Source organism: Mustelus asterias, chromosome 2 (assembly GCF_964213995.1).
Source record: "Mustelus asterias chromosome 2, sMusAst1.hap1.1, whole genome shotgun sequence".
Taxonomy (NCBI): Eukaryota; Metazoa; Chordata; class Chondrichthyes; order Carcharhiniformes; family Triakidae; genus Mustelus; species Mustelus asterias.
The window spans coordinates 48,717,180-48,735,389 of NC_135802.1; the positions used below are offsets into that span (position 1 = coordinate 48,717,180).

At 46.1% G+C, this 18,210-nt stretch overlaps 1 protein-coding gene across 1 annotated transcript in view; it reads left to right on the forward strand.

Annotated features, from left to right (window-relative positions):
• cubn (cubilin (intrinsic factor-cobalamin receptor)) overlaps positions 1–18,210 on the forward strand; it is a 374,618-nt gene that overhangs the window by 101,389 nt on the left and 255,019 nt on the right. The window contains exon 23 of the mRNA XM_078200308.1: positions 16,152–16,338. Coding sequence (XP_078056434.1) covers positions 16,152–16,338 — 187 coding nt within the window. The remainder of the gene's footprint in view (positions 1–16,151; positions 16,339–18,210) is intronic.

Consider the following 18,210-nt stretch of genomic DNA (forward strand, 5'->3'; position numbering starts at 1 on the left):
ATTTGAATATGATTTAAATTCCAATAGCGGGCCCAGGACTGAAATCTCCAGGCCTGCTAGCCCCCCTTCCACCCCCCACCCCCCTGCCAGGAGCACTTGACTCCAGCGAGGTTTAGTATAACTTCCCACTTGTGGAGAGCTGGCAGTCTGAACCCGCTGGAATGAAGGGGGCCATTGAGACCCCCCCCAGAGAGTTGGGGGCAGGGGTGTGCCCCCTGGGAATTGCCACCTTGGCAATGTTAGCCTGGGCTGCATGGCACTGCCCAAGGGGCAAAGTGCCTGTGCCTAGGGGGCATCTTGGCACTGCTCATTGGACATGGGGCAGTGAAAAGGAGGCAGGGTCTAATGGGGGCATGCCTATTGGGGGCGGAGCCTCTGGGGGCAATCAGTGGGGATGGGCGGATCCCGCTGCCACTCTGCATTTGGGCTGAGTGACAGAGGGAGGGGGCAAGGAAAACCTGCTGGCATGGTCGGCACTGCGGGAGGGGCTGGATCGTGGCTGCTGGTGAGGAAGAGGGAATTGGGGGTTTAAGGAGATCGGGGCTGCGGGGGTTGGTGGGGGGGAGGAAGATCGAGGTGGGCCGGGAGTGGGAGGGGTCGAGGCTGACCTGGACACATCTGGGGGCCAGCGATCGGGCCATGGAGGGATCAGTGGGGCGGCGATGCAGGGTCATGGGGCTGACCGGCGATCGAGCTGGCCAGTGATCGGGAGGCCGGCAGTGAGGGGCTACTGCACATATGCCAATCTCAGCTCTGACAGCTCGGCGCATGGGCAGTGTCCCGCTCAACACTATGCTGCCGGCCTCTCCAGCGGGAATAGGCCACACCCACTGATTTTTGGACTGATTTACGCTAGTGCACTCTGCAGTGCACAGAGTGTGAGAGATTCATTTTGAATCCCCTGCTCAAAAAAACAGTGCAATTTACTCCAGTTTTCACACGAATGCGACACTAAGAATTTTTTGGGGAGAATCAACCCATGATTTTCATTGTGGTGGACATGAGGGCCGACTGCAGTTGGGCCAGCCAATCCTGGAAAGGTTTTCAGAGACTATGACAGAGGCGGCCTGGTGCAGAGGCAGGCTGTTTTAAAACCCACCATGGTGCTGTGGGACTTTGTCCCAGTTATAATAAAAATAAAAAGGCCCTCTCGCATTTGCATTCCCACCACCCCTCCCACCCACATACATTCTCTATGCCACTTCACGCCTGCCACCTTCCCCTTAAGGCCACTCATGTCTGCATGTTAAGCTATGTTGTTTCATGCCCATTCTCCCTTTATGCACTGTATAAAAACAATGAATGCTATAGTGACAGCAGGTTGTGTAAAAATATCTTTTTTAAAAAAAGTCATTCAGTGATACCTTTCCACTTCTTAAAAATATACTCTTTTTATTACAACTGAATCAATGTATCAATAATCCAGATCCTTTAAAGTATCAAGAGCTGAAACGACAACACATTGAAGTCTACTATATGTCTGTGTTCTCAGCTGAGAATACATAATGAGGCTTGGCTGAGAGCACAGAAATCCTATTGAAACACCTAAGCTCCATGGAAAACATTGCTTGATTGACTACTCTGACATTGACACATGCTATCAATTTCACAATATTGGTTGACACAAAATAAAGAGGTTTCAAATGCTTACAGTTTCTGCTATTGATATTTCAATGGATAATTGACAGTTTTATTGGCCTGTAATAAAAAGGAATATTTTGAAGAAAGTAGAAAGTTGAATGGCTTTTTAAAGCCTTTATACACAGCCTACTATCACTATAGGGTTCATTAGTTCTGTAGAGTATATAGTCGATGAATGGGCATGGCAAGTGCCAAACCTTGGCATGGACATGGAAGAAATTAAGGGACATAGAGGATGATTGGGAGGCATAAATTGGTATGGAGACATGAGAGGCCACGAGGATGAGTTGGGGGCATACCCTGGCATGGCGAGCATGTTGGAACCATAGGGATGGTTAGGGGTTACACAATAGCATTGGGTGGAACAGGATTTCATAGGGTGTGAGGTCGGGCATACTTAGGCATGAGAGGCATGAGGAGGATATTTTGAACTTAGATTGCACAAGGTTCCCTTATGTAGACTATGGTTCATGACACTTCTGAGGTGCCGTGAACAACAGCTCATTGGAAAGCTGGTCCGACTCCATGAAAATTGCAGAGGACTAGGACATGACTATCTCTACAATGGACCCTGCCAGGTTGGGAATACAAATGTCAGACTCGCAACCGGAATAAGCTCGCGCCCTTTGAAGGCACTCATGGAGATGGGAGACCTTGGGAATGGGGTTTGAAATCTGGAATCAGGGCTCACCTGCCATTTTTAAAGACTCCCAAGCCATCCCAGACTGGCAGAAGTCCAGCCCTATATCCCTGACTCAGTGCAAATTTACAAAAATTGGTTTCTAACTAAATTGGTCAGAATTTTCAGTGCCAAGCTCCCAATCCAAATAGAATACGAGCAGAAGTGATTTTACAGTCTGGTTTTCCTCTGGGTTGGACTTGTTATTGTTGATTGCAATTATTTGTCTTACTGGATCTGTATTTTGAATGTTGCATCGTATCCTGCAGTTGCACAGGCCTGATTCCATTGCTTTTCCTGAAACTGCCTTTTTATCAGCTGCTTATTTCATTCACAGCAAATAAATTGATCAGCACGGAGAGTTCTCTGGGCAATCCAATGCTAGCTCCAGACGGATAAGGAGAAAAAAACATGAATGAATAGAAGTCACAGCGAGGAATACTCATACAGCAGTTATTATCTGGCCAGACATTCAACCAACTGTCAAATCTGGCACCATCACAAACATTACTGACCTATTGTTCATAGTTCAGTGACCCGATTAACAACATGCTCTCCATTATTAATGGCCATACATGGTCATCTATTCATTTGCTGCTACCTAAATGAATAGCGAGAACCTTTGTTTAAACCAAGTGCAACAATTTAATTTCCTTATAAATGATTTGTAAATTTGGTGCTACTTCCTTACAAGTGATTTATATATTTCGTATGAAATATCATGATCCTGTCCTCATGCTTCTACTAGGTGCTACCTCAGTAGCAAGAGTGCATGAGGGGGCTGGTAGCTGTGTTGTAGCAGGAGGCTCCTGGGACCGAGATGAACATTATTATTTGACAGCAGAGTCTTGATGGATCTCGGGTGTTGATCTCTGAGCAGCTCGGCCCTATATCTTTTTTGCCATGTATCCAGGCATTGGGGGAGTTGGTTAGATGCTGTCATTGACTGTCTTTATCAACCCACTGGCATTAGAAAGTAGGAAAGCAGGCTTAATGACCTCGGTGAACTCCATGAAATCCTTTTTGGCCATTGCCTGAAGTTACTACCCAGTTGGAACATCCACATGCTCAAGGCAGAAGTGCAAAGCCATCATCAATATCTTAGACATGCTGCTGATGGACTCCTCCAGTTGAGCTGCCATCTGTACACTATATTATCTGAGATAGCCCCAAATGTCTGCATCAACACTTCATAATTCAGACCAATCACTTTTTCAAGCCAAATCTATAGAATTGATGTACAGTCAGTTCAGTCAGGGCACTACAGAACCTGAAAATCTAAACTCCTCAATGCCATCAACAGTTGCTCCTGTTCAGTTGTGATTTGTTTGTCCGCACCCTAACTACCCAAGAGTGAATATATCCCTGTGCCGAGAGGGCTAGAATGATTAGCATGTGTGCCCCGAAATTCTGGATGTCTTGGAATTTGAACAGTTGTCCTCAGTGATAATTGGAGAGCAGAAAAAGAAAATGGAGGGGGGGTGGTTTATTGTTGTTTTTTGATGAGCAGTGTTGTATCTTCCAATGGAAGAAGGAATGTGAGGGGTTTGTAGTACGATTCACTGACAGTTATTGCAAACCATAGTAGGACAAAAATAAAGGGAAGCAGGTAGGCAACATGAAGCTGCCACTGACATGTGCCATCTTACTTCCCCATCTCCAGCTTTTTGTCTGGCCTTCCTCCTCAAGATTTGCTCTACCTGTTCCTCACCCAGAGGAGGTAATGAGAATTCTATTTGAGTATAAAACAGTTCCAGGTGTCAGTCAGCACACAGCTCATATTGGGTATGATGATGGACCCCTGGCACAATTGCAATCCATGTCAAGCTTTTATTAATGCAACCTATGAGCACAAATTGCATAAAAATCAGAAATAGAGAAATTCATCACTGCTATTGAAGGTGGGTGTCCCAGATAAAATTCTTGATCTGTATTGTTAGCTGATTTTGATTTGATTTGATTTATTATTGTCACATGTATTAACACACAGTGAAAAGTATTGTTTCTTTCGCACTACACAGACAAAACATACCATTCATAGAGAAGGAAATGGAGAGTGCAGAATGTAGTGTTCCAGTCATAGCTAGGTTGTAGAGAAAAATCAACTTAATGCAAGGTAAGTCCATTCAAAAGTCTGACAGCAGCAGGGAAGAAGCTGTTCTTGAGTCAGTTGGTACGTGGAAGAGAGAATGTCCGGGGTGCGGCTGCTTTGCCAAGGCAGTGGGAAGTGTAGACAGAGTCAATGGATGGGAGGCTGGTTTGCGTGATGGATTGGGCTACATTCATGACCTTTTGTAGTTCCTTGTGGTCTTGGGCAGAGCAGGAGCCACACCAAACTGTGATACAACCAGAAAGAATGCTTTCTATGGTGCATCTGTAAAAGTTGGTGAGAGTCGTAGCTGACATGCCAAATTTCCTTAGTCTTCTGAGAAAGTAGAGGCATTGGCGTGCTTTGTAACTATCGTGTCGGCATGGAGGGACCAGGACAGGTTGTTGGTGATCTGGACACCTAAAAACTCGAAGCTCTCGACCCTTTCTACTTCATCCCCATTGATATAGACAGGGGCATGTTCTCCTTTATGCTTCCTGAAGTCGATGACAATCTCCTTCCTTTTGTTGACATTGAGGGAGAGATTATTGTTGCCGCACCAGTTCACCAGATTCTCTATCTCATTCCTGTACTCTGTCTCATCATTGTTTGAGATCCGACACACTACAGTGGTGTTATCAGCAAACTTGAAAATTGAATTGGAAGGGAATTTGGCCACACAGTCATAGGTGTATAAGGAGTATAGTAGGGGGCTGAGAACACAGCCTTGTGGGGCGCCGGTGTTGAGGATGATCGTGGAGGAGGTGTTGTTGGCTATCCTTACTGATTGTGGTCTGTGAGTTAGAAAGTTCAGGATCCAGTTGCAGAAGGATCTCAGACAGTCATACAATGGGATATTATTGTTTGACTTGGGGAGGGTAAAATAACTGTTCTTGATTTCCATTCAGTGGTACTTGCTGTCTATCCATGAATGTTGGGTGAAAAGAGGACTGAGTTCAGTCATGAACAAATAACCTTTAATAATGGAGAGAGAACAGAGCTAACGTTTCAAGTCTGGATGACTCTTCGCTTAACACTGCAACTAGACTCCATCATGAGTCAGGACACTCAGGAAAGAAAGGATGACAGAAAAAAAAAAGCAAATTGTATTCGAGACCGTAGAATTGCCAATTGGCTAGCATTCCATCAGACCGTTTCATTTTAATGACTTTAAAACCATATTGTGTAATAAGAATTGCATTTCCTACAGTTACCTTAAAACGGAAACTGCTAAATTGTTTTTCCATGCTGGTCTTATGTCGTGCAAGACCTGTGGCTTTCGGGGATTAATCATCAGGATTGAAATGTAAGGTTGGAGCACAAGTTGGAGTCAGGAATTCCTGTTTACACTTTTGATGACAGTCTTGCCCTTATATGTAAAACTTTAATGGGACCGGTTGGATGAGTTTTGGAAGTGGCTTAATAATCTGCCAAGTCTTTTCAGGTCCTATATTCCAAGAATATTTTTAATAACTTACCACACAGAAAAAATGCAACACAAATTTGCGGCACAAATTACGACTAAGAAGATGGCAAAAAGGGATTTATTTTTATTTTCAGTATTTTCTGTAAAAGTGACAAAACTATTTTGTTAATGTTGTAAATTGGTTCCATATTATTACAAAAGGCCTGGCTCAAATTTGAGGGATGTGAATCAAAAGGGAAATATTAAAAATGATTTTTGGAATATTTAATATCTTTATATATTTGGATTGGAGGCACCCTGAAAATATGCAATGGGTAATTGAAAGAAATTTGTAGACTGCCCCTATAATGGCCTTTTTGGTGTTTTCTGTAACAAAGGTGGCATTGACTGTAGTTTCTGGTGGGTGTGTTGAAACAGGATTATTATTGGCAAAACTAATGCGCGCCTGCCATCTTTTTGCTTTTACATCAAACACATGAACTCAACAGTCGATATGCTCTGATCCATTGCTTCAGGCAATGTAACAAACATCGATGCTAAGAGCACTGAAATGATGGTTACTAACGGAAAAAAGTGTTAAACTGTTGCGTCATCAGATTAATTGAGCAGTTTGTAGTACTACCCCGAGATAAGAAACAAACAGCTCATAAGTATGTTATTTTTAGTAGTTACCACTGATCACTCATGTCATATTGATTAGTATCTTCTTAAATAGTCGTATACTGCAGCTTGATAACAATTACAGGAGTAGGCCATTCAACCCTTTGAGTCTGTTCTAATGAGATCGTGGCTGATCTGTGGCCAAACTCCATATACCTGCCTTTGGATCATTGATAACATGGATGAAAACATAGGCATCTTTATTGTGGTGAATGTGCCTCACAAATACAAGTCAAGGATCACTATGTATCAGTGCACTAGAATGGAACAGAAATGGTAAACATCTCGAGTGCAAATTTTGACATTTGGGTTAAGTGGACAACTTCCAAGCAGAAGCTTATGCAGTGACTCACAAAGCACACAGCCTTTTCCTAAGCTGTACACTAAACTGCAGGAAAGGTTCTGGCATCCTGTGCACATTATGATTTTATGGTTCCATGCTTCCAGAACTGCACAAAAGTGCTTTGTGCTCCGTTTGCCGTTGGCTGATATTCCATGGCTTAATGAAAGGCAGGAGGATAAAATCGCACAATTTGCGGCCACAGTCTGGATGAGTTTGACTTTTCAGTGCTTGCAGAAATAAATAGAGAGAGAAAGGTTTCTTTTATCATTTCTAAATGTGCGCACAATTATATAGAAACCTATATATATAATCCAGATTTCCATGTGACCAGTTATGACATTTAATATGTTCCTAGTTTTGAAAATATAAAACTAAGAAGTGTAAAATCTGAGCTGTGATGAATTTAGTCTGTTGTGGAAGAAATCCGCAACAGACTAAACCAATGTGAATATCACAGAAGTAATTCCAAGATTTAAGTCCAATATAAATTGAAGAGAAAGCCCTGATCGCTTTCAGACTCCACTACGAAATAATGCTCTAAAATATTAATCTTTACTGATGATGTGGTGACTAAATATCCTCATCGGTCCATACGGAAAGAGGCTTTGAAACTGCACAAGACGCAGACCAAAAGTTAGGCTGGGATCGATATAGCTAGAGACTAGCTTTAGGTGGGAACTATCACTTAGCCTTTTTAAGGTATGAAATCTCTTCCTCTGTCAAACACCACTGTCGCTAGTGGTGGAAGGAAAGGTGGGACCAAAGTGGTGACGCCAAATGTCAGAATTCTCACTTCTCCCCTCTCAGTCAATGGAGGCAGGATTGGCAGCCTCTTGTATATCTGGTGAAATAATGGAGACAATTTTAACGTGGAGTGAGATCAGTGCATGGGACAGGCAGGGGGTGGTGGCTGAAGCGGGGAGGGCTTCATAACACTGTTATTTTTATGAGACCAGCAATTTTAACTGCAGGCCAAATTAGGGCCAGTTGGCTGGCAAGCCAATTCGCAGGATGAAAAAAAATCCTGAAAGCAACATCTATGAAGAAGGCATTGACACAAACATACAAGATGTCTTTTGGCTTGTGTGAATACCAAATTCTGGCTCCCGACAGGAAAGCCAAGCTCAAAGCTAACCTTCAGCTGAAGTACAACTGAACTGCGAATCCAACAGGACTAAAAAGGTGCCACCCGCCCAGTTTGTGTTCTGCGGTTTTTGGCAGCATGCATAAAGGATGAGAGTGTCCTTACCTGAATGCTGCGTTCACTGAATTAGAGAAGTGTTTGAATTTTAGATTTTTGTTTTTCTTCATTTGTGGGATGTGGCAGTTGCTGTAGGGCCAGCTTTTATTACCCATCCCTAATTACCCCTTGAGAAGGGGGAGGGGAGTCACCTTCATGAAATGCTGCAGTCCATGTAGTGCAGGTACTCACAATGCTGTTAGACAGGGAGATCCAGTGGTGATGAAGGCACAGCAATATACTTCCAATCTGAATGGGAAGTGACATAGGGAGCAGGGCTGGTGTCACCAATCATCATAGAAATAATTGAAACCCTACAGTGCAGAAAGAGGCCATTTGGCCCATCGAGTCTGCACTGACCACAATCCCACCCAGGCCCTATCCCCATATCCCTACATATTTCCCCGCTAAACCCTCTAACCTACGCATCTCAGGACACTAAGGGGCAATTTTAGCATGGCCAATCCACCTAACACTCACATCTTTGGACTGTGGGAGGAAACCGGAGCACCCGGAGGAAACCCACGCAGACATGAGGAGAATGTGCAAACTCCACACAGACAGTGACCCAAGCCGGGAATCGAACCCAGGTCCCTGGAGCAGTGCTAACCACTGTGCTACCGTGCTGCCAAGTGCCTGCTGCTTTTGTCCTTCTACGTGGTGGTGACTAAAAATTTTGGAAGTGCTCTGGAAGAAGCTTTGGTGAGTTGCTACAATGCATCTTGTGGTTGGTATGCACTGCAGCTGCAATGCATTGATGGTGGAGGGAATGTTTAAAGTGATAAATTGGTTGCCAATCAAGTGGGCTGATTTGTCCTGTATAGTTGAGCTTCTTGAGTGTTATTGGAGCTGCACCCTTCCAGGCAAGTGGAGAGCATTCCATCACACTTCTGATTTCAAAATGGCTTTTGAGAGTCAGAAGGTGAATTACTCACCACAGAATACCCAGCTCCTGCTCTTCTATATTGGCTGGATTGTATCTGTTTCTGATCAAAAGTGACCAGCTATTGATGGTGGGGGATTCAGTGATGATAATGCTGAAGTTTAATTTATTAGTGTCACAAGTAGGCTTACATTAACACTGCAATGAAGTTACTGTGAAAATTCCTAGTTGCCACACTCTGGCACCTGTTTGGGTATACTGAGGGAGAATTTTAGCATGGCCAATGCACCTAACCATCACATCTTTCGGACTGTGGGAAGAACCCCATGCAGACACAGGGAGAATGTGCCGACTCTGCACAGACAGTGACCCAAGTTGGGAATTGAACCCGGGTCCCTGGCGCTATGAGGCAGCAGTGCTAACCACTGTGCCACCATGCTGCCCATATCCTGTTATATGTTGTTATATGGGAAGTTGGTTGGATTCTCTCTTGCTAGAGATCATCATTGTCTGGCATTTGTGCAGTGTGAGCCTTGATGTTGTCCAGAACTTGTTGCGTGTAGCTGTGGATTGCTTCAGTATCTGAGGAGTTGTGAATAGTACTAAACCCTGCAATCATCAGTGAACATCCCTACTTCTTACCTTATGATGGAAGGAAGGAGCAGCTGATGGAGCTGCTGAAGATGGTTGGTCCTAGTGCATTTCCCTGAGGAACTCATGCAGCAATGTCCTGTGACTGGGACAATTGGCCTAGATCAATTAAAATCACCTTTTTTGTTAGGTATAACTTCCTTCCATTCCCATTGACTTCAATTTTTCTAAATCTCCAAACGACAACACTCGGTCAAAAGCTGTTTTAATGTCATGCAGTCACTCTCACCTCAGTTGTGAAATTTCAACCATTTTGTGTGTTTAGACCAAAGTTATAATGAGGTTTGTAGCTGGGTGGTCCTGGTGGAACTCAAAGTGAGCATCTATTTCTTCTGCACATAAGAATTGGCCACAGACAGAGCTTCTGGATATTGTGAGCAGAGGCCAGGTCTAGGGGAGAAATGTTTTTTCCCACAAGTGGGAATATGATGCCCACGTTCTAGTGAAGGAAGCTTGGATAGAGGTGATGGATTATATAAACTACAGGAGCACCCCCATCCCTACCACCACGATTCCCCTCCTACCATGGGTCTGAATACAGTGCAACAAAATGCCCACAGATAATCAACAATGGTGACCATTGCTGGAACTCTGCCAACTCGCCTGCCACGAATTGGAGTGGGCGAGGGTCCACCAATGGAAATCTCCGTTGACCTGGGGCAGAAATTTCCAGTCTCGCTTGAGCGAGGCTGTAAAATCCCGCCCATCTCTTCCTTTCTTCTCTCTTGTTCTGACTTAACATTTTGCCGCACTGTCTCTCCTCATTCCTCCAGCACTCAGAATAATTGGAGGAACACAATGTAATCATCTCTCCTTCTCACTCCCAGCACACACTGAGTACCTGCTTACTACTTTCACTGCATCCACTATTGCCCTGTTCTTGCAGTCAACTGAAGACCTGCACTTCCTCTCGACTCATTCCTCAATTCACAAGCCCTCTCCTTCTGTTGGAGAAGAAAGTGCACAACACCAGAGAAAGAAAGATCAGGTGGAAGAGCACCCATCACAGTCCTTAGTTAAATGGAACAGGAGGCAACGTCAAAGTAGAAGGAAGAAACCTTGGCAATGGTGAGGCTGGCAGCATCACTGAGTAGAAACTTAGAAAGTAGAAACAAAGATACTAGGAGCAGGACCAGGCCATTTGGCCCTTTGAACCTGCTCCGACATTCACTTTGATAATGGCTGATCATCAAATCCAATATTCTGATGTCCCCTTCCCCCGATAGCCCTTGATCCCTTTAGCCCCAAATGTAGGGTGACTACTTGCACTTTATGCCTTTTCATGTATTGCAAGCGATATTACCCTCAGCTGACCTCAAACAGTGCCCCCAAGTCTACCATGCGTTATTTTCCAGCCCTTCATTGGCATCCTGACACATCTCTGATGCACCATCAATCAAGCAAAGACTAGTTTGTATGCCAGAACAAATAGGCTTTTATTAACAAGAACTTGGAGCCATCCCTGTCGGAGATCTGGTCCGTACTAAAGGCTAGGGGGAGGAGCCATCGCCTTTATACCCGGACCAGGGGGAGGAATCTTGGGCAGAGCCGGCAGGGATGTGCCACATATACAGATAATAACAGATACTAACTAACAGTGGTTAACCACAACAGATAACAGCTAACAGTGGTTTACCACATTCACCCCCTGTTTAAAAAAAAGAATCCGTCGGGGGTGAGGCAGAATGAACAATATTTACAGGTTCAGTCTATCCGGGGGCTTGCTCTGCCGCTGCGACTGCCGCAGTGCCGGTTCCGATGTAGGTTCAGGTCGCGGTGTTGTTTCAAGCGCCAGGGCGTTGTTGTCATCAGTAGGCTCGTCCGATCGTCGAGTGCGTGGTGGCAACTCCTGGGGCTCAGGCGAGCTGTATACGGGAGTGAGAGGAGTGAATAGTGGTTCTGATGTGGTAGGGACAAAGTTGGGGATTGGAGATGAGGGGTTGGGGGCCAGAGTGGTCCCTGAGTCACCTGCGGGTGCTAGGTCTCGGATAGATACCGTGTCCTCCCGCCCATCAGAGTATGCCACATAGGCGTACTGGGGGTTGGCGTGGAGGAGTTGAACCCTTTCGACCAGGGGGTCAGACGTACGGGTCCTGACATGCTTCCGAAGCAGGACAGGGCCCGGGTATGCCAGCCACGACGGTAGTGAAGTCCCTGAGGAAGACTTGCTGGGGAACACGAACATCCGTTCGTGGGGGGTGGCATTGGTTGCCGTGCACAGGAGGGACCTAATGGAGTGTAGTGCCTCCGGTAGGACCTCTTGCCAGCGGGTGACTGGAAGGCCTTTAGACCGTAGCGCTAGTAAAACGGTCTTCCAGACTGTGGTGTTCTCTCTCTCAACCTGTCCGTTTCCCCGAGGGTTGTAGCTAGTTGTCCTACTTGAGGCTATACCTTTGGAGAGCAGGTACCGTCGCAGTTCATCACTCATGAAGGAGGATTCCCGGTTGCTATGGATATAGCTGGGGAAACCGAACAGAGTGAAGAGGCTGCGCAGGGCCCTGATGAGCGTGGCCGAGGACATATCTGGGCAGGGAATCGCAAAGGGGAAACGTGAATACTCATCAATGACATTGAGGAAATATATGTTGCGATCAGATGAGGGGAGGGGCCTTTGAAGTCAATGCTTAGGCGTTCAAAGGGGCGGGTGGCTTTTATGAGGTGTGCCCTGTCTGGTCGGTAGAAGTGCGGCTTGCATTCCGCACAGACCTGGCAATTTCGAGTTATAGACCTGACATCCTCAACGGAGTAGGGCAGGTTATGGGCTCTAATGAAGTGAAAAAACCTGGTGACCCCCAGGTGGCAGAGGTCGTTGTGGAGAGCCTGTAACCAGTCCACTTGCGCACTGGCACATGTTCCATGGGACAGGGCGTCAGGTGGCTCATTGAGATTCCCGGGCCGATACAAGATATTGTAACCGTAGGTGGAGAGTTCGATTCTCCACCGCAATATCTTATCGTTCTTGATCTTGCCCCGCTGCGTATTGTTGAACATGAAGGCAACGGATCGTTGGTCCGTGAGTAGGGTGAACCGTTTACCAGTTAAATAGTGGCGCCAGTGCCGTACAGCTTCCACTATGGCTTGGGCCTCCTTTTCGACAGAGGAGTGTCGAATTTCGAGGCCTTGGAGGGTTTGTGAAAAGAAGGCCACGGGTCTGCCCGCCTGGTTAAGGGTGGTGGCTCGGGCGAAGTCAGACGCATCGCTCTCCACTTGGAACAGGATGGATTAGTCTATAGCGTGCATCGTGGCCTTCGCGATGTCAGCTTTGATGCAGTCGAAGGACAGACGGGCCTCTGCCGTCAGGGGAAAAGAGGTGGATTTTATGAGCGGACGGGCTTTATCCGCATAGTTGGGGACCCACTGTGCATAGTACGAGAAGAAACCCAGGCATCTTCTCAGTGCTTTGAGGCTAGTGGGGAGGGGAAGTTCCAGGAGGGGACGCATATGGTCAGGATCGGGGCCGATGACTCCATTCTCCACTACATACCCGAGGATGGTGAGGCGGTGTGTACGGAACACGCACTTCTCCTTATTGTAGGTCAGGTTAAGGAGGCTAGCCGTGTGCAGGAATCTGTGGAGGTTGGCATCGTGGTCCTGCTGATCATGGCCGCAGATGGTGACATTATCCAGGTACGGGAAGGTGGCCCGCAGCCCGTTCTGGTCTACCATTCTGTCCATTTCCCGCTGGAAAACCGAGACCCTGTTGGTGACGCCAAAAGGGACCCTAAGGAAGTGGTAAAGGCGACCATCTGCCTCGAAGCCGTATATTGGTGGTCCTCCGGGCGGATAGAGAGCTGGTGGTATGCCGACTTCAAGTCAATGGTGGAGAACACCCGATATTGTGCAATCTGATTGACCATGTCAGATATGCGGGGAAGAGGGTACGCGTCCAGCTGCGTGTATCGATTAATGGTCTGACTGTAGTCAATGACCATTCTGTGTTTCTCCCCAGTCTTAACAACTACCACTTGTGCTCTCCAGGAGCTGGTACTGGCCTGGATGATCCCTTCCTTGAGGAGCCGCTGGACTTCGGACCTGATAAAGGCCCTGTCTCCAGCATTATACCGCCTGCTCTTGGTGGCGATGGGCTTGCAGTCAGGAGTGAGATTCGCAAACAAGAAGGGAGGGGTGATTTTAAGGGTCGAGAGACTGCAGGTGGTGCTCGGTGGGCAATTTAGACGCCGCTGATTGCAGACGGAGTGCGGGGGAAAAGGCCCATTGTACAGTATAGTGACACTCTTCAGATAGGTCATGAAATCTAGCCCCAGGAGTACCGCAGCGCTGAGATGTGGCAGCACGAGGAGCCTGAAGTCCTTATATACTGTTTCCCCGCACCTTCAGGGTCACCACGCAGTACCCGAGGACGTTTACAGAGCGGGACTGCGATGCCATGGAAATCATTTGCTTGACGGGCTGCACAGAAAGGGCGTATCAACTCACCGTATCAGGGTGAATGAAGCTCTCCGTACTCCCACTGTCAAACAAACAATGCTCCCTGTGCCCGTTTACCTCGATGTCCATCATGGACTTGGCGAGTCGGTGAGGCTTGGACTGGTCCAGGTAACCGACGCCATCGTTGAATCTTGCAGATAGCCATAGGGGGCTGATGAGGTAGGAGATGGCGGCCCCTGCTGGTCGCTCGCGGCCGAAGTCGTCCAAGATGGCGGCCCCCGTGGGTCGCACGCGGCCGGAGTCATCCAAGATGGCGGCCCCCACGGGTCGCACACGGCCGGGGTCATCCAAGATGGCGGCCCCCGCGGGTCGCACGCGGTCGGGGTTGTCCAAGATGGCGGCCCCCGCGGGTCACACGCGGCGCTCGTGGATTTGGAGATGGACTTACGGCAAACTTTGGCATAGTGTCCCTTCTTCCCACACACGGAGCAGAACGACTCCCTCGCCGGGCAGCGTTGTCGGGGATGCTTACCCAGGTCGCAGAAGTAGCACTTCGGGCCTCCAGAGGCTGCTGCAGTGATCAGATCACTGGTGAGACGTGGTGCGGCGTAGGTCTGTGGCCCTCCCGAGTACAGGGGTAGTGACGGCTGCGGTGTCCACGATGCGCCCACATGGTCAGGTGAGTAGGCCTCGCGATATTGGGAGGTCACCTCTAAGGATTCGGCCAGTTCCCCAGTTTTCTTTAAGTCCAGCGCACCCTGTTCCAGTAGCCGTTGTTGGATATAGGTCGTCCCGATGCCCATGACAAAGGCATCCCTGATTAAGTCCTCTGTGTATTGGGTGGCAGTCACAGTCTTGCAGTTGCAGTTCCGGCCATGCAGTCGCAACGCGCGCAGGAATTGGTCAACCGATTCTCCTGGCTGCCGTCTGCGCATAGCTAGGAGATGTCTCGCGTAGACTTCATTATTCCGTTTGTTATACTGGCCCTTTAAAAGTTCAATGGCGTCCTTGTAATTTTCTGCGTCCTGAATTGTAGAATATACTACATCGCTTACCCGGCCGTGGAGCACTCGCAGTTTGTCGGCATCCGTACGGACAACAGCGGAGGCGTCGATGTAGTCTTCGAAGCATTTCAGCCAATGATCAAACGTGTTTGATGCTCCTACAGTTTGAGGATCCAGATTCAATCTGTCGGGTTTTAACATCTGCTCCATTTTTAAAATCTTGTTAATAAAATTGATGCACCATCAATCAAGCAAAGATTAGTTGTATGCCAGAACAAATAGGCTTTTATTAACAAGAACTTGGAGCCATCCCTGTCGGAGATCTGGTCCGTACTAAAGGCTAGGGGGAGGAGCCATCGCCTTTATACCCGGACCAGGGGGAGGAGTCTTGGGCGGAGCCGGCAGGGATGTGCCACATATACAGATAATAACAGATACTAACTAACAGTGGTTAACCACAACAGATAACAGCTAACAGTGGTTTACCACAATCTCCCTTTCCCCTAGGATCTTTTTCCCAGCAAGACTCTACTCAAAAATCTGATGAAGAAGGCACTGGGGAGAAGGATGGTCCACCTGTGAAAGTTCTATCTTGTATTCCATTTTGCTAAGCAGCAATACAGAGATTGGCACTATGGATGGATTAGCTCATGATTTAGAAGGAATCTGATGAAACGCATTATACAAATAAGCAGGAATAGATCCCAATGGTAGGGACGACGCAGGCGATGGTATTCCTGGGTATATTGTTCTTTGCGTGCTCTATGAGAAAAAGAACAACAGGCATGACAAGGGAAATGCTCACAATTATTTGTTGTGTTGGAAGGCTTGTCAAAGCCTTTCAGTACCATGCTTGTGAGTATGTTGGAGTTTACTTTGTATATATGGCGATCAGTCGCCTGGTGTTTCCACACTGCAATCAACATTTCCATCTCAGCTGAATTTATGACATCATTCTGAATATTTAATCATTTAACCAACATTACAATAAGAAAATATCTGAATGGGTTATCCATCGTTTCAAAGTGTATAATGTAAGACACGTTGCCTTTCCTATAGGTAATGATTAGATGATTCTGTATGGCAGTATGTTGATAAACTAACTTGTGTTACAGTATAGTAATTATCTTTCTTTTCATATGTAAGTATGCCGAGAAGAATTCTTTGAATTGACTGGCACATTAACCTCTCCAAACTATCCAAATGGCCATTCCTATAATCAAGAGTGTGTCTACACCATTACTGTGGAAAACAACAAACAAATTATGCTCAACTTTACGGATTTTAAGCTAGAAGGATCTCAGAACTGCACTGTTGACTCTGTTGAAATTAGGTAAGTGTTTTTCTTTCTGTTGTTCCTTGACTAAGTATTTAGACATTCCAGGTTCTATAAACTCTTCAAAGGATCTCGGTTCTAATTTATGAAACAGGAATGGAGTGTGTTGTAGGAGTTCAATTTTGTATTAAGCTGTCTAATGGGTGATTGCAAACTCTTGAGCTACAATTGATAAATAAATTAGAACTGCAATAGCTTCTAACTAGATTATTCGGGCCAGATTCTGGGGGGGCTTAACTCAGGAAACTTCCTGACTCATCAATCCCACCTTGGTACCAATACATGAGTGGGATTTTCTGGCTGTTCCTGCTGGCATGATCTTCTGATCCTGTCACTGCCAATCTCCTGCCATGGGTTCTCTGGAACTTTGTCCCAGTTGTTTTAGAAATTGTTAGGCCTTCTAGCCCACCCCTTCACACTTCCTCAAGGTCCCTCATATTCTCCATGCCAACACATGCCCCCACCCAACCCAGAGGCCCCTCATACCCTCCATACCAATTCAATGCCAATTCATGCTCATCCTTATAAACCCTCACACCCACCATTCTAATTTCATGCCAACTCATGACCCCTTGCAGATAGCCCATGGCCCCTCATTCCTTCCATGCCAACTCCATGCCACTCCATCATGGGCAGACCTCTGGAGCTGTGAGAGATCAATAAAAATAAATGTCTAACTATCTAGTACTGTTCTCACTCTTACACATTTGATAATAAAAAAAGAAACTCCCGTTTATCGAGCCCATGAAAAACTATTTAATTTTCTCAAGTTATTCATCTCTTACAAGAACACACAAACTTCTATTCAGACCCCACATCAAAGAAAATTAATCCTTTAATAGACTCTCTAAACAGTCAATCACATTGCGAACTCAAAACACTTGTTGAGATCATTTTAGCTTTTGAAAATAAGCCAAGCATTCATAATGACAGAATGGTCGCCCTTGGGGAAATATCAACAGTGAACTTCATGGAAATTGCATAAACAGTTACTACTGTTTTTTTTCCCCCTAACCTATGCCTCTCAATCAAAGCAGTCGAGCAAAGATTTTAAAAAAAACTCCCACTGAAAGCTACAGCCTGTTTTTAAAAAATAAGTTTAAACAGTTGAAAACAGCTTAAGACCAGGACAGTTTTATAGACCTCATCACCCTTCAAGAACACTTCCATCTACTCCATCAATTCATGACTCCCACGTTCCTGGTTAAGGCCCTTGCAACACCCAAAACTCAACACTGAGTTCAAATTCCCCTTGCTGAGTTTGGGTATCCCTCCTGTGTGAATTACAGCCCATCCCCTTTTCCTACTGGCAAAAATTGGATGTGTTAGAAATGGCGGGGTGGGGGATGCGTCCATATCCAGATCTCAGCCGCCATTTCTAATGGGTCTTCATAGTCTTCCCAACTTCATGGAAATCCAACTATTGGCTACTAATTTTTCACCAAATTAGAGACTTCTTAAAGGGACCATTGTTTTCAAGAAAAAAAGCTTGAACTTTTCTTTCTTTAGTTTTTGTTTGTTCAGGAGGAGCAGTAGTGTGTACCTGCTTCCACAAACACACTACAGCCTGCAGCTAGATGGTCTAATCTTTCCAGGATTTCTCCGAATCTTGAGTCCCTGCTGTCATTCCTGCAGACAGTGAGCGTGGGCTCGAGGTGTTTTAGCAGCAGAAAACGTAACCAAGAATTTCCTTCATATCTGATTCTATTTCTACGTGCCAGGACAGCCATCATTTTCCACACAAGCATGATCGCTTTCATCCCCAAAATGATCTCTCTCCACCATTAACATGCTGTACAAATATAATCCCAAATCTTCAAGATCAGACACGACATGCTTAAAAGCCACAATACAGAGTATGTTTGTTTT